The sequence below is a fragment of the Tympanuchus pallidicinctus genome, unplaced genomic scaffold (assembly GCF_026119805.1).
Source record: "Tympanuchus pallidicinctus isolate F22 unplaced genomic scaffold, pur_lepc_1.0 scaffold4, whole genome shotgun sequence".
NCBI lineage: Eukaryota > Metazoa > Chordata > Aves > Galliformes > Phasianidae > Tympanuchus > Tympanuchus pallidicinctus.
Window position 1 is genome coordinate 28,566,959 of NW_026294758.1, and position 17,740 is coordinate 28,584,698.

Here is a 17,740-nt window from a genome sequence, read left to right on the forward strand (position 1 = left end):
GCCTAGAGAGAAAGGGTATATAATTTTACTGAGATAAATGAAGCGTAAAACTCAGGAAAACTACTGTCATGACACACTTTCCCAGATTAAAAATGTAAGAACAAAATTTAGTTATTAATGATCAGATACCTATTTCAAGCCAAGAATTCTCTAAACACAAAATTCCGATCACAGATTCGAGGTATATATTACGCACATAATATAATTGATAAAGTAATAACTAAAAAAATAATAATAATAATAATCAGATTTTCGTCATCCCTGCAGAATTTGGAATAATTTTCCTCTCATCTCCCAGTCTCTCCTACTACCTGTGAAGAACACAAACTGAGTAAGGCTGACTAACTGAAAACACACTGTAAAATAAGGTAAGAAACAGTAATTAAAAAAGATCAGCGGTAAACTACTTTAAGACAACAATTAACATTGTATGCTGAAAATGTCTTGTGGAACTCATGAAGCTATTTTACTTGCTAATGGAAGCAACAGCGGGCAGAGAAGAAAATAGAGGGATCTGAAATAATTTGTAATAATGAAATTGCAAAAGATCACCACCATCACAAAGGGAATTCTCTAAACTGGTTATACGAGTGCTCTAGAAAAGCAGCACCAGAAGCAATTTTAACTTCTACAGACATTGAATCCCAGTAGATTAAAACTGCTCATGGCAGGAGCCAATTTATAAAAGGGACTGCAGTTTCCCTGTTGAGAAGCATGATATCGTTATGATAAAAAAAAAACAATACCTTGTATTTTTAGGCAGCTTAGAGGCAGAAAAATTATTACAAGCTGAGGTTTAACAGCAGAGCAAACAACAGACTTCCACAGAATCCTCTAAGCAACAATTTTTTTAAATTGACATTCTGATAACCAAATCAACTAACATTTATGGCAATAAGCATGAAAATTGTATTTCAAATAAACCCCTTGATGACAGTATGTATGTATTGTTCATGGTTAATAAAAAGAGGCAGTAAAAGAGAAAAAGAATCTCACTTTCAAGGTTATATGTATATAGACAGATACAACTTCTACGCGTCTTATTTGTAGCCTACAAGATTTTGATTGTAAATCAGCAAAATGGACTCATACATTCAAAAGAGTAAATAAGCACGTTGCTCATCTTCATGAAATACCAAGAAACTAAAACCAAGTAAAATTATCCACTATACTTAACACAGAAAAAAAAATAATTATTTAGATTAAATTTGTCTATACTTTCCTAACACAGAAATATTTCAACTCAATTTCAGAGAGATAGCATTAACTGTGCCACTAAAAAATACATTCAATGTATACATTCCAAAAAGACACAGTAAGAAATATGAGATTAATGTTATTTAGAAATAAAGCACTAACTGTTACTTTTATTCTCCCATCTGAAGACCATAATGATATAGCAAAAAGGACAACAAAAAAAGAAACCACAAGTGTATTAGCTAGCACAACATATTCCCAGTTTATGAAATTTAGGTTCATACTCGTTCCATTAACTAAACATGATTTCACACAAGTTTCCTAGATATGCCCATTGCTCATCTCCACATCCTCTCCTCTGCCCCTGTACACAAGGACTTCACATAAACGTACGATACCTTTGGGTAGCCTGGTAGGTGGAGCATTTCTTGCCCAGGCATACAAAATATTTGATTTGTCTTTGCAGATTCCTTCATCACAGTCCCTAAAATTATCAGCAAAGAAAAAAAAAAAGGAAACGTTTTTAATTTTGAAATCTGAAATCAACAGGTAAATTATATGGAAAATTACTAATTTTAAGCTCACAGAATCACAGAAAGGTTTAGGTTGGAATGGGCCTCAAAGTCCACCCAGTTCCAACCCCTGAGATGGGCAAGGCTGCCCCTCACCGGCTCAGCTGCCCAGGGCCCCATCCAACCTTGAGCACCCACATGGATCGGGCACCACAGCTTCTCCGGGCAGCTGTGCCAGGGCCTCACCGCCCTAAGATGTATGAAGATGCTTTTGGACATAATTTGATTAGACATGTTTCTTTTAATGTAGATTACTTTCCCAGCTATCCTTACATCACCCATCTTTTTCACTCTTTTCTTCCCTCAGCTTTAAGATAACATAGATACGATCATTTTAAATAAAAAAACGATATTCAGAATTCATCTAAAGATCACTGGAAATTAAAAGCATGCAAAAAGACTGCTTAAGAAGCAATAAGTAGATGCACTCATACTCTTTCCTGAAGTTAATGCCAGCATAGCGCTGTAAATTTTTAGTTTACAGTACAGTTTCCCAGTTTGTTTGTTTGTTTGTTTTTAAGTAGAAAATTATAAAAAAAGAAGTTCATGTCAAGCTACCTATCATGAAATTCCTGAAAGAATTATGATTTGATGCTAGCCTCTGTGGCCAAAATGTTGCAACGCTGTCTTCCTTAGAACACCTACAAAGGCAAACGCCACTGAGCAGCAACACAAGTGAAATAGCTCCTCTTGTCTGAGTGGTTTCCTTGTTTGTTTTAAAGGTATCTACTATTTGCATGGATATTTTTTTATCAGAAACCAACAGACAAAACAGATGAAGAAAATGTGCTCAGAAAGCAGCCTGCAATAAAACCGACTCAGAATGGTTTGTGTTGAAGGGGTCTTACGGATCATCTAGTTCCAAACGCCTGCCATGGGCAAGGACACGTAATTCAGGCCAAGGACCTTGCATTTGGCATTCTTGAACTTGCTGGGGTTCACTCAGGCACTCCTCTCAAGTTTATTAAGGTCCCCCTGGAAGACAACTCCTCCCCTCAGCAGGATGTTAGCCTCACCAGATCTTGGATCATTTGTGAACTGCACTCAATCATACTGCCCATGTTACTAAGATGTTCAATGGCATACTTCCAATACCAACCCAAAGGAACAATACAGTCAACCACGTGGACGCTGAGCTGTTGACTACAACTGAGTGTAGCTATCCAGAAATTTTTTTAACCAGCTAGTGGCCCATCTGACAAAGCTATCTTCAATTTACAAACAAGAACATTCTGCACTTCTCACAAGTCCAAATGGTTGACATTACTGCTCTTCCCTTATTCATTAATGCTGTAACCCCTTACTCACTGCAATCATCAAATTCACTAAACACCATATTCATCAGGCACAATTCACTCTTAGTGAAGTCATACTGACTGCCACCAGTCACCTCTGTTTTCCTTGTGCACATGGAAGGCACAGCTTTCTCTGTTTACCACTGCTGGTAAAAGAAAAACTGGGAAAAATAAAGTTTCACACACAGTGCAAAAAGAATACAGATAAAAAACAAGGGCTTTTAGCAGATGCAGGCTCTGTGACTTCTTTGTTGAGGATGCCTCTCAGATGAGGATTCATCCTGGTCTGCTCACCTCCAGAGGTAACTAGTTCTAGATGTATATAGGAAAAAGCAGCAAAGCAGCTCAGCTGGACATTATGAGTTTCTATCAATCCCAAAAGCCTTAATGCAGCAAAGTGTTACTGTTTTCTTCTGACAGAAAGCACTGCTATGATCACTAGACTACCTAGAGTAAAGGGAAGATATCACTTCTACCCCCTTGCTAGTTTTGACTGTAATGCAAATAATTTCTAGACCTTCAAAAAAACTAACTTGATCTCCTAACCCTTCATGTCTCCCCTCGCCACCCATCCTATCCTCCAGTGAAACATATCCCAAAGAGAAACCTATTTAAGGTTAATTGAAAAAAAAACAAAAAAGCCATACAGCTGCAGGGAAAAATCTGTACAGCTTTCAACTGGTGCAAGTTAATACAACAGAAGACTGCATGGATCTAACCAACTACTGGGCTGCACAGGTCAGAATACATTAGGAAGGCTGGCTGGGAGGAACAAGAGCAGAAACCATAAGCAAGCATAGTCACAGTTCTGCAGCCACCGTCTGGCCATCTTACCTTCATTAAACCACAATTCTTGCTAAGGTCTGTCACATAAGGATATTCTATCACAACAGCTAGGCAAAAATCAACCAACCAAAGAAAAGATAAGCTATTCTAATCTTCTCTTGGGTATCAGGAGGAAAAAAAGAAGAAATACACAGCTCTTTTGCTATGCTTAAACAACTGTCAACTTCCATTTAGGCAACACTGCTGATCTTGTAAATTCAGATAATAAAACCAATGTCAAAGTAGATTCAAAAGAAGAGATAAGACAGTTGATGAAGAAAAAGAAAACACTAGCAGGAAATTAGAAAAGTGTAAGTTTACAAACACACAAAAAAATTAACCTATTGCATGAGAACAGGCTTTTCTGATTGCCTCTTATCTAGTTCCTCATGCCTTCCCCACACTGACTTTGAAAGATCTTACGAACTTCATAAACACATTCTTCTCAATCAATGATCAACAGTCTTAACATATTTTGCAACTTTTATTGGAACTAAAGATGCAGTTCTTCCAGTTAAAAGCTTCCAAAATCATCATCTATTGCCAACAAAAGCAACTAGTCTAATGGAGGAATTACTGGGTGGTGATCTATGGCCTGAATTTACGCATTTGTTTAGACTGGATAGCTATATATAGTTGTCATGCCTAATCCCATTACAGCTTATGCTTATGAATCATCTGAAATAGGAGATCATTTCAGCACAGGGTTTGAGATTGCATTAGACCTTGTCCTGCCAAGAGGCTCTGAAATTCTGAGTAACAACCTATGGAGAGTCACACCTTTTGATGAATCAGCTCTGATACTTTTAGTGCCAATTATGATCAAGGAGCAGATGTCTTTAATTTTATTTTAAATTGTTATTTCGTTATTATTTTTTAAGAGCTTTTTTACAGTGGAAAACTAACAGGACAGTCTCCACAATTCCTTAAACCAAATTGTTTCTTGTGGTTGAAAACCAAATTAAGCCAGCAAATTTACATTAGTAGTATGCTTACTTATGTAGCTATTACTCCCTACAGTGACTTACAAAAATGTGTAACAGATTCTCTACATTTGAACATTCAATTAAGGAATACATAGAAACATTTACAGATGTAGACATACATGGCTATACACATGCATACTACATTACTTGCATACAAAAAAGGCAAAAAAACCTAGCTTTTGTGTTCTGCATTATGTAGAACAGATGTGATGATGTTTCTAGCCTTGCAGATGACTACAGGCAGTGCAAAATGAAATGGTGCAGTCTGATGCAACAACATATGAAATGATGAGAGAATGAATGAAGAATTTTTCAGAATTTAAAGCAAATACTTGACCTCAGAAACAACATACTGGAAAAAAAATAGTAATATTTGACTAAAACCTGGATATAAAAAAAATCAGAAATACCAGATTTAAATACAACACTAATTAGTTTCATCATTTGGTATTAAGTATACCAGTCAAGAATGAATGCCACACTGCACACGCTGCCACTGGTGAGTTCTCTTTGCTGGGCAATCATTTTTTTTTAAGAAAAGTGATGATACAGTCAGGAAGCAAACAATACCTGAACTCTAATCATAAGCCTGATTTGAGTCAAAATTCAGCTTTGAAAAACTTTTTCAGCTTTTGATTTATCTCTTTATATTTGAAAGTTCAGGAACCAAACATGACAGCATCGCAATACGTCAGGGATTGGAAGAGATCTTGGTAGATGATCTAGTCCAATGCCCCTGGTCAGAACAGTAACACCTAGGTTAGTCAACGAGTCCAGGTGGGTTTTGAATGCCTCCAGAGAAGGAGATTGCACAGCCCATCTGGGCAGCCTGTTCCAAGTGCTCTGTCACCTTGAAGAAGTTTAACATTTAAGCTAGATCTTTAGAACATCAACTAGATATGACTGAGGCATCACCTCAAGCTTTCATCTTGAAAAAATTATTTCCAGACATGTTAAATCACGCTACAAGGACAATCTACATGGTTTTGAATGACACACAAGACTTGAATTGGTTTGAAAAGGTCACACGTTGTTAAAAGCCTAAACGCTTTAAAACTATATTCTAATATATAAGGCACAAAGAACGCAGAAAAACTGTCTGCTGAGAACATAAATCAACAATGCTTTCAGAGTTCAACGTTTTTCCTAAACTTTTAAATAAGCTATTTTTCTTGTGAGAAAAGACTGCAATATTCATTGTCAATATTAGAACCATCAGCTGAGAGGAAAAAGGTAAATAAAACTTCTGATGAAAGTTTATCGTATCATATTGATTAATTCATCTCCACCCACCATGGAAAGATTAGAAGTGCTACTTTAATTTTTTTTTTTTTTTTTAAATAAAATACACTATACTATTAGCCCTAGAGTCCAACTCTAGTTATCTTCTTGGTAAGTATATAGAGGGTAGAGTGAGATTACAGAACTCAACCAGAAAAACAAAAAACAAAACTATATTTAACCTGTTAGGTTAAATACAGGTCACAGTAAGTGCAAGTTTTATACAATCTGTAGATGTATCTTACCTAGTCTTGCCTGAAAACTTGAAAGAAAGGAGAAGTTACTGACAGATTACTAATTTCATTAGTGATTTCATTCTCTAATTACTAATTCTTTACATTATCAGTGGTTTTAGTGGCCCTGACAACTTCTCTCTGTTCTCACAACTTAGGCATTTTGGAGGTTATTTATTCTGGTCAATTACCAGACCACTTGAGGAATTTAAGGATTTTGTTTCCTTATTCTTCACTTTCCTTACATCCTTCTGGACACCTGATAAAATATTCTTCCATACAGATATAAAGAGAAGCAAAGCTGGGGACTAAGCTTTCTCTAAAACTCCCAGTAGTAGTTTCCCCTCTCATAAACTAAAAGCTTGTGAGAATTTTAAAATAAGAAAGACGAGGAATGCATACAAAAATATTTGTTCAGAAAAGTATCATGTAGGAAAAACACCTGATAGAATGAGTAAATACTATTGAAAGTAGATATTTCCCCATCATCAATGAAATCAAAACGTGAGGTTGTTTTGTTACTGACTGCTGTCTCAAACAGCTTGAAGTATGTCCACCATGTAAAAAAAATGATGCTGGTAATTTAAAAAAGAAAAAAAAAGGGAGAGGAAGCTTTGACTTACATCTACTTAACTCAAATTGTCAATCGATAAACGTGTTAACTTCAGTGTGAACTTTGGTTCACAAGAACTGCCAAAAATTAAGATTACAGAGCATGTATGTCTTTATGACCAATCACCCTAAGCCTCAGAGTGCTCTCCACAGAAAATTCTTGTCTACAAGATTAAAGCAGATCTCCCTCTCTAGGAAGATTAAGCACAACATTGCATCTTTTTCCAGTCCACAAAATCTGTCCAAATGCACTATGACAGAACTCTAAGGACATAAAGGAGGTGACAAAGTTTTCCTGAAACAAACAAACAAAAATCCTTATTACATGAGTCCTTTCGAAACTCATAAAACAGTACCTATTGAATTCAGATGATTTATTAATTATTTGCAGGAATTTCATCTAAATACTGTAACTGGTATGTCTGTCAGAACAGAAATACAAGAAATGCTGACCAAGATTTTGACAAAAAAACTGCATTATGTATAGTAGTTTTCCATGTAGCACTATTTTCCTCAAAGTTTCCTTGCTTTTGCAGGTTGACTATACTTTTTTCTCAGTAAAGAAACTCTGAACATATATCCATATACATAGCTTTATGTAGGCATAACTTCATATAAATTGAATTAATGGTATACTCTGCGTTTTAAATATTTAAATATATGTAACTATATGTACATATACATATAGTAATTAGAGCTGCTACAGCTACACTAGAGACTAGTGGCAACTAGATTTAGAATAAACAAACAAAAAAAAGCTTACCATTTTTATTCTCATAATCTAACTGGCATCACATAAATCTTTTGAATAAGAAGCTACAGCCTGCTTAATGATTCCCATGGATAACTTCATTTTCTCTGTAGCTCTAACTGTGCTTCAGTATTTATTTCGAAAAGCAGGTTATTCTCTTAAATACAAAAATGACAAAACCCTTCTAATTAGAAGCCTAGATTTCTCGGTACCCAATGACACCCTGCACACTGTGTTTACAGGAAAGAGGCCAGAGACAGTGAAAATTTTCTTGCACATTACAGATGATACAATTAAGAAAAAAAACCAAAAAACACAAGTGTAGAAAGACTGCTATGTTATATGTTTCTTTCTTTGATTTTTTTCTACTTCTAAAAGAAACAGTATATGTGCAGACAACACAAGAACGTCTGGACACAATAATGGAAGCAAGCTGCCAATTCTTACCAGTAATTTTCATTAGAAGAGGGTTCATTACATCCAAAGAGCAACATGTGATGGACAGTGTCCATGCTAGCGTGAGGTTTAAAGTCAACTGAAAAACAAAATGATAAAATAAATAAGTTACCCGTACTCTCACTGCAATTTACACAAAAAAGAGCACTTTGAGTTAACAGTTCTCTGTAATACTGGAAACAAAGTACATATTCCCCCCAACCATTTATTTACCTTTTTCACTCCACTTACAAGCTTTTGCTTACGTTCATTCAACAGCCTTTCACCCAAGTAGTTACTGTATCTCATTTAGTGATTGAATAAAAAATTCCAAGTTTCCACTCAAAACCTTTCTATTTTCCCCAATAGTTAAATAAAACACTTAGTAGACATGCCAATAAATCTCAAATCACAGTTTTTGTAGTAACTAGTCATATGTAAATTTAGTTTCAAAATTTACACTTGTAATTTAGCAGTACTTTTTAAAGTTCTTTTTAGCTTTTTCATCAAAATACAAACATGAAGTTAGAGTTAAGAGCAACTATTATCATGCACACACTAGTTGAAATCCTATCTTTTCTCAGCATTTCACGATTTACACTTTTGCTGCATCCTTTTGGGGACTATAGTTCAAGAAGAGAACTATGATTTATTCTTACTGACGTTGACAAACCCTCTGGAATGGAAAATAATATTCCCTAAAAGACAACAGAATCCTGTTGCCTAAATACTTCTCATTGTTAGAAAATTGGAAAACGACGACATTCAGTACTCAAATGTCTGTTTGTCATTAAGTACCAGAAAGCCATTATTTTCATTTCTCAAATATTCAAGATCCTGTTCACTACTGAAAAAAAGTTACCAATATCACAATGTAGTAATACTGATCATAAACTTACAATGACAGAATTTCTAAAAATAAAACAAGCTGAATTGTGTAACTTCCTCTGTTATTACAGAAATGCTGTGCCAGATGCAAGCAATATAAAGGAATTTTTCTTAATATGTGACAGAGGAATGGGCTGGAGCATTTTTAACCTTATTCAACAGCAGAACATCCAAAAAATGAGTCACTCCTGACATTAGACATAGACATTTAGGAGTCTCCAAGTTTTCAAGGATCTTAGTATGGTCAGACAATGAAGCTGTACACCACATAAGCCACTTCTGCTTCATAAATTTGCAAGTTTATCAGCTGACACAGAGCTTCTGAGGTGAACAATGATGTGGATTATTGTCCCAATTCTACAGAAGGAACAAAAAATCCAAACAGACAGCTTTCAACCCCACTTTTTGGAGCTTAGGTTTGTAGTGAAAAGTGAAGTAGTATTGCCAGAAGACAAGGCACAGAATTCAAAAGCTAGCTATCTATCTTGAATATAAACCATGCAGCCAGGATGGGTTGTTAAGAAACAAGCATGATAGAGTTGAGGGTCAGGTTTGAAAAATAAGGGGTGTCTCCACATGTTGAGGGAAGAGAGGAAGGAAAGAGTACCACATATTCTTAAGAATGAATTTACAGAATCATTCCAGTTGCCTGAAAGATTAGAATTCAAAGACTGTACATAGCCATCTTTTTACTGGAAAATTTTACTCAGTCCTTAGCCATAAAATTGATCTGCATTAGAGAAAGACCTTTTGTTTTGATATTTTTGTCATTAACAAAGTGAAACTATGATTAACTCATGCATGGGATGGATAACATGTCATACTATGCAGACTAAATTTTCCAAGTGTTTATGCTGCTGTTGCCAACATCTGTGAGAGGATATTTCTAAATAGTTCATAAGCAGCTAGAACAATTTTTCTTGCACAACTCAATACTTGTACAAAATGTACTGTAGGTAACACTTAGAAAGACAGCTTTCAATAGACAAATTCAACCACAGGCCCTCTCAACTGCAAATCTCTGCAGCCATTACAAATGTCACTGTTTCTCTTTAATTCCATGCCAACCTCTCATCTTTTTAATTACTGTCCAAACATCCTTTATTTCTGCACAATGTCTACTGCAGTGACATTCCAGTGTACGGCTAGGACTTTTAAGCACTGTTATAAAATGTACTTCAAACAGCTTAACAAGTAGTACTAGTACAGACAGAATATAATTAGCAAAGCAAAATCACATCTGTGTTTGAACCACTCGCATGCACTAGTTTAGCTCATATCTCATCAATGCTTCTGAAAGAAAGAGCTGAAAGGCATCTCAGTCTGTCTGTGAGCTAAAGAAAGTTTTGCAGTCAGTTACCCTTTCCTATGTAGATATCTTCTTAGCAACACTGACAAGCAAACACTATTACAAACACTGTTTTCAAAAAAAGTTGTTTTTTTTTTTTAAAAAAAGCAATTTAAAAATGATATAAGTTATAAAAGTCATGCAAACCAGCATGAGATTCAAGTCAAATACAATATCTGTTACTACCAAAGCCTTAAAAAATATCAAACCAAAGCTTCTAGTTATTCTTCTAGTTGACAGCCACTACATTTTAAAATAAGAAGCATAACAAAATTCAATATTTAAATGACTGTGACGACTTGCAGAAGGTGGTTTTGGCCTAACAGAATACCAGCACCTGACTTGACTGTTTTTACACAAGATAAACAAAAACAAAACAATTTTATCATCCCAAATTAGAAAACTAATAGGCATACTACGAGTGCTATTTACATGCTGTAATACCTGACTGGAATTCTTTCTGTTCATTTCCTGTTCACTGTTGCAAATTCACTCAAGATTGAGACTTACAAAAGCCCTCAAAATGAAGTAGGTATTCAACATTTTTTAATAAAAGAACTTCTAGAAAGATACAGTTTATTGTTCTTTTTTTAACAAATGATTTACATGTACTTCATTTGTTAATCTTGTTCTACATAATACAAAATACTCAGTTTGGAAAAAAAACCCACAAGAGTATAGTTTGAAAAGGAAAATCCCATTGCTACTTCCAATTTAGTTTCTTTTAGCTATAGCTGTTACATAAATTGACACTTCTATAACTTTTTTTTTTATTATTTTTAATGCATAGATAAGCACTACAGAGTGATTACTGAAATAAGTTTCATTACATAAAGTAAATGTGAATTCAGTCTGAATCTGCAAGTACTACTTTGAGCAACAAACTTTAGAAGGAACAGAAAAGAACAAACAGGACAGTAATCAAAGCGTAGTAAAGGTGTATGCTTAAAAAAATTGATTTCTTGGATGTTCATCTTTAGGAGTGAAAACTCCATAATTGTTGTTATCCTTAAAAAAATAATTTTTTTTCAATATAATTTAATTCATACACAAGAGTATCACGAGTGTTCACAGTTTGGTAGATCAGATATTAGAGGTCTTCAATATAGCACAGGCATTATCACTTTTTAATAGGGAAATTCATATACACCATACCAGAGAAACAACCTTGCAGCACGCAAGGAAGAAAAATAAAAGTTCTACAAAAGGCCTCTAGAGCAAAACTTGCTCTATATCTACTTGTAATTTGTTAACAGTCCTTAAATTTGCTCAGTTTCTTCTTTTGTTACTGCCCAAGAATGGACCCTCAACTAATTGGTAGGCTCTGGTACAGCACCCTCCCAGCTTTGCAGTATGAAGTTATACCCCTTGCTCCTGTGCTAGTTTAACAGTCTGCTAGTTTCAAATCTTCAGGAAATAACAAAGCTGAAGTCAGAATTCTAAGTCCTCAAATACAAATTTGATAGGAAATACTGGAAAGTTATGGACAATATTTTCTACTTACTAATGCATGCAGTACAACCTACATGCAATGCTAAAAAAAAAACAAACACCAAAACAAGTCGTATTTCATCAAAACTGCCCTGCTGCATGTTCTATTAACGGACAGAACTTGTTCTTCCAAGCCCTTCTGAAGAACAGACTAAACGGAGGCAAACAGGAAAATAAAGGAAAAAACATAAGTGAGAGAATTTAGTTGGCAGTATTATGTAAATAAATTGAACTGGGGGCAGGAACATGAGTTCTGGTCTCAGATTTACCACTGAACTATATCAGCAACTCAGTTTTATGTTTTCATTCTGTGTATCATTCACATGTATGTGCCTTTTGAAGTTCCAGAGAACAAACACTATCTTTTCCATATCTTGGTGAATGGCAAGTCAGTGCAACAGTACATCTGTTAGTTGTCAAATGCTATCACAGTAATTAATGAGACTTAATTACACAATCTATTGCCAATCCAATGAATGCAGACTCTGCTTAAACCATTTAAAAGTGTAGACAGGATGCTTTTAAAAATAAAAATTTAGTTCCATGTCAATTTTGTGCTTATTTATGCCACAAAAAATAAATCCGTGCAAGTAAGTAAATATCAAGTTTTGTAACATTAACAAAGCATTACACAAAACATCACTACTCATCGTGTTTCTTGAGTAGCAATGCCTATAGCAAAAAAAAATCTCTTGCCTGAGAAGAAGTTATAATTTGTTATTCATGTATTTCTTAAGGTAGGTCAGTTAGATATACCCTACATTTTCTGCAATTAAATAAGTTTCAATCTAGTTCTTTTGATAAACAGACCACTTCTGTTGGTTCTAACATTGGAACATTGACTCTAACATTGGAAATCCATTCAGTTGATATCACTTTTCAGTGACTTCCCTGAAGACAGAAGGAACTGATCACATGCTTAAGATTGACCACATTTCTCTCTATTTTGGTGGAAGTGACCAAAGAAAAAAGCAATCCTAAATTATTTTCAAGCCATTCAAATATAAGGTTTTATGCAACACTCTTGTGGGAAACAATTATGTTCACAGAATAGAATGTTCTCATTAATTTTTCAGTGAAATTCCTCTTCCTGTCCAAAGTTCCTTCTAAATACTAGAATGGTTTTGTTTCCAGACTTTACACTGCTTTGCAATACATTTACTCAAGCATGGTGATCATTGGAAAGCTGAAGATAAAAAGCTGGTAAAAACAAAACATCTGAAGAATAGAAGCTGTTCACTTTTCAGATTAAAAGAAATGAGTTGCCTGGCATGAGTCACATTGAGATTTTGCAGAAAACTGGACTTTTAACAAAACTGCTTTAGTCAATCCTTCTAAATGCATATAACAGAACGTATTTTTATAGACTTTATACACGTTAGCACCAATTGACAGATGGAAATGTGCAGCAATCTAATAAAGATTTGAGCTATGCAATTTTGCAATTCAATGAAGCACTAAATCTAAATTGCACAAGCAACAGGTTAGTGGTATGCCCTTCTATGAATTACTTGAAAGCAAAAAAGTCAACTGCACATACTGCATAGTAAATACAGTTCATTAGAAAATTAACATGAACATCAAATCCATTGTATACTCTTGTGGGTTGTTGTTGGTTTTGTTTGTTTTTGTTTAACTTTTTTTCCTCTGGGGTCAAACAGCCAAAGTGTAATTTCACTGTTAGAAGCCAATTTCTGTACCAAACCAATATATGGATAAAGAATTGAAAAAGTCTTTTTCACTTAACATAAAGTAACAAGAAAATCTGAAAATGAGATTCTATTTCCAAAGGATTTCCACACAGAAATTAACATGGAACAACAGTTCCTCAATACCCTATAACAAAAGCTACACGGAATTTCCATCACATTATTCTAAATGGCAACAGGGAATAAAAAACAGATTTCAGTTTAACGAACATTCTGATAATGAAACTTCCATCAGGAAAATCATCACCTTTACTCTTTATCAGAACATTTCACAAGCAAGAAAAACATCAAAAGTGCAGGGAAGAGCCTCTTTACAGACTCATTGTTTTGCAAATCCATTTTGGTACTATTTCCAAGTGTTTGTCTGCCACCTTATTCATGTGATAACATTAAAAAAAAAAACAAAACAAAAACAAAACAGAAGGAAGAGTTTAGGTTGCTTTTGCTCTATTTTGTTTCTTTTTCTTTTTCATTTGCTTTTTTGCCTCTTAGATAAATAAAATCTTACCGCAGCCAAAGCTGACTGTAAGTGCAAAGGATTTACAGTCTACACCAGCAGGTAAATAAACAGCCTGCTCAGTGGAGCAGAATTAAGTATCCATCCAGAGGACAGAAAGCCAATACTTCACAAATGGGACTGTTTGATATTGATTGCCAGAGGCATTTGCATGCAGCTCCTTAACTACTATTACTCATGAATCTCTCCAGATACAGTTTGTTATCTTGACTCTAAGTAGCTTTTTCTAGTTAGTTTCTGCATTAGCCATGACGAATGCATTTTAGAAACTCTGACGGGCAAAGATTAAGTCAATACAAGTCAAATTAAAAAAAAAAAAAAAAACAACAACAGACCTTTATTCTTCAAAATGGCTTGCTTAAGCTCTTCGAATTAACCAACACTCACCTACATAGGCTTCATCATCCACTGGCAGGGGTACTGACATGCAGAGGTAGGTATCAGACTGCTCAAAGACAAAAGAACAGAAATTCCCTTAAAATAGGGCATTCTTACAATGAAAAGAAAGTACCAAAATTCTTTCAAAGAATGAAAACGGAGAAAAACTGAAATATTAAAAAAAAAAAAGAATTAAGAAATTATACACTTATAAATCTTGGCACTGAGATTATTTGCAATAGTTAACAAACACCACACTCTCTGCCTGACAAAAAATTTGAAGGGGTAACAGTATTCTGATGATGTCCAAATAAGCAGCATAAATCCACGTGTGATACATTAAAATGACAAGTATTACTAAGTTTCTGATTTACTGTATTCTTGATATGCATTTGTTCAGCATTTAATAACTTCCTATATTCTAAGAATAAAGACTATCTCAGAGCTAAACATTTTTCTACCATTAGCCGTATGTCTTCTTAATCAAAGATGCATACAACTGGACAAAAAAGGGTAAAAATACAGTGCCATTGTAACAGTAATCATAGGAATACATTTATTTGTGATTCATGCATCTAATTATATGATAATCAATGAAATTATTTTTCACTGAACAATACAACAAACATCACATGCCCTTCAAAACAAAGAACATTATTAACTAAAAAATTAATAATAAAATCAATTTGCAATTTTCTTGCTTAAACATTGTAAAGGACTAGCAATTTCCTGGAGCAATTGGATGAACAGTACAGATGAGATACAGAATAATAGGCAGTCCATGCAGAAAACATACAAAGAATGACTTCTGCAAGACGTTACAGCTGCCTTAGTAACCTAAAAGACTTTGAATTTAAAGTGCTCAGCTTGTCAGATTTGGAATTATTCTTGGATTTAAATAGAAAAATCAATTAAAACACAAAACCAGTAGACCCAGAGCAGTAATCACAAATACCCAGATGTGAAATCTCTACAAGTATTCTGGAACACAAAATAATATCCCTGAAAACAAAACCGGGCAAATTTTTGTAAAGGAAAGCTCTCAGCTCTCTCCATTGCTCATGAGCAAAACAGTGAATCATTGGTACAGCATGAAATCATTCATCTTAAATGCATGTGAACTATGAAAGCAAAACATGCAATCAGGTTTATTTTTATCTACTAGGTGGAGGCCAGTTCCCTATAACAGCACCATGAAGAAAAAAAGAAACTAGTTGCTTTACTGAGATATTTGTCCAAAGATTATGTAGAAAGTCAACATTGCTGTAAGGAATTAATTCATTTCCATGTTTTATTTAGATGTAATAGAGATTACTGTACAAGGTCAGGGATGTGGCTTGTGTGTTGACAGCTATGCTATTATCTAATTTAAACATTATTTTTCAGCTTTAAGGTTGTTTAAAAAAGAAAATCTTATAGTAGTGGTACTTCACTACATCCATGAACTCTAAGACCAATAAGATGTCCTCTTTCACTATTACTTGCCAAAATGGATGAAAACAAAATTCCTGCTACAAAACACCTCAAGTTGATGAGAAAATAAAATACACTGAAAATAGGCTTAAACAATTAAATGCAGCTGAGAAGGAATGACAAGTACAATGCTGATTAAAGTATGTGATTACACAAAGCACTGATGCTCACAGATAAGAAATTTGCACTGGTGGTTTGCTTGAAGACAGAAAAGATAAACATAGGTCAGCTGATACAAATAGTTTGAATGCCTTTGTGAACTCCAGATACATGCATTTACAGAACATACAACACCCATTTATAAATTGAAAAGGAAATAGCTTATTTTCTATTTAGCTGGGATTCAGAACTTCATTTAGAAACTTAAACTTCAAGTTCAACAGCAGCAAAGCTACTCCAATGGAGATGCTATGAAGAAGCCACATGAACAGCATGTCACTGAGGCTGTTCATTCATCCTCTTTGAAGCCTTTCTACAAGCACTACCAAATTTATATCATTTGTGAAGAACATGCGATTTCTCAGATTAGCTAGTTGTTGATCTGAATAAAAGTTCCACTTTCTTGTACTACATGACATCACAGTGATCCAGTTGAAGCATAAGACTTTCTTTTCATAGAAAAAAGCATGATGAAGGACAATATAGAACACACAGGTGTTACTCCAAAGATACTAATCTTATCTTCGCAATTAAACTGATTTATGCATTCTCTAGTAATTTTTTCATCTTTCCCACGTAAGTTACTTTAATTCAGAACTCAGGAACTAAATGCAGTCATAACAAATACAGCAGTACATTTATCACTGCATTTTAAAAACTGCACTTGTTTCCTTGCTCACTGGTTCACTTTGGCATCTTTTTTGACTAGATACAGAGTTACAAACAGGCCTTAAAACTGCATACGAACACCTAGAGGACTAAGAAATACATGAAGAAGATAGTGAGTTAGTAAGAGGCCACTACAGAAAAATATCCTCTCTAAAGAGGATAATTCACCTCCATTCCACTTGTGACATAACACTGAATACAACATCCATTCCAGGTAGTGCCAGTGTTGACTGTTGTGGCATAAAATGCTTTTGATTATCTCTTTCTGTGAACTGCAAGAAAACAAAGACTGCCTTTTCTGCATATCTTCTCACTATGCATATTGTGCATAACTTGAATAAACAGGAACCAAGTTTCCTGCTGCTAGAGCAAGCCAGTGTGGAAGGAGGAAGGGATGGGAAGGAGAAAGGGAAAAAAAAAAGAGATGAGACAGAGAACATAAGAGCTGAACTACATATGAGGTTAGGTGTTATTTTTGCTTATCTTCTTCACAATTAGTGTCGCATGTTGCTTTCTATTGCTGCCTGCCTTCCCCATCCCTCTCACAAAACTGTATGGGAGAATAACATTTGTCTTCATAAGCATTGCGAGATACAGATACACATGCATATTTCCCATCTAACAATTATCCCAGCTTTTTGTTGATGGTATTGCTTTTTTTCTTTTTGAATGGGAAGAGACTCACCCCTTCATACACGATTCCCAATATTTTAACTAATGATTCCTCATGCCATATCACTAGAAGTTACATAATTAGAAGTGTTCGCCCTGAAGAATTAAGAGTACTTTTCACTCTCTCTGTAAGGGATGCTCAGTATTTTGTTGCAGACAAATAAAATACAATAGAGACTCTCTCTCTGTTTGTACTTACTGGAATGATGCCACTTACTCTAAATTTTATGTTCCAGGAGGCTGCTCCCC

General features: G+C 34.8%; 1 protein-coding gene across 8 annotated transcripts in view; it reads right to left on the reverse strand.

The window, feature by feature from the left end:
• The window catches only part of PAM (peptidylglycine alpha-amidating monooxygenase), a 123,055-nt gene that overhangs the window by 49,045 nt on the left and 56,270 nt on the right, over window positions 1–17,740 (reverse strand). For all 8 annotated transcript variants that reach the window (XM_052700994.1, XM_052700992.1, XM_052700987.1 and 5 more), the window contains 3 exons: window positions 14,528–14,585; window positions 8,200–8,287; window positions 1,596–1,681 (listed from right to left, as the gene is read on the reverse strand). In XM_052700994.1, the coding sequence (XP_052556954.1) occupies window positions 1,596–1,681; window positions 8,200–8,287; window positions 14,528–14,585 (232 nt within the window). The remainder of the gene's footprint in view (window positions 1–1,595; window positions 1,682–8,199; window positions 8,288–14,527; window positions 14,586–17,740) is intronic.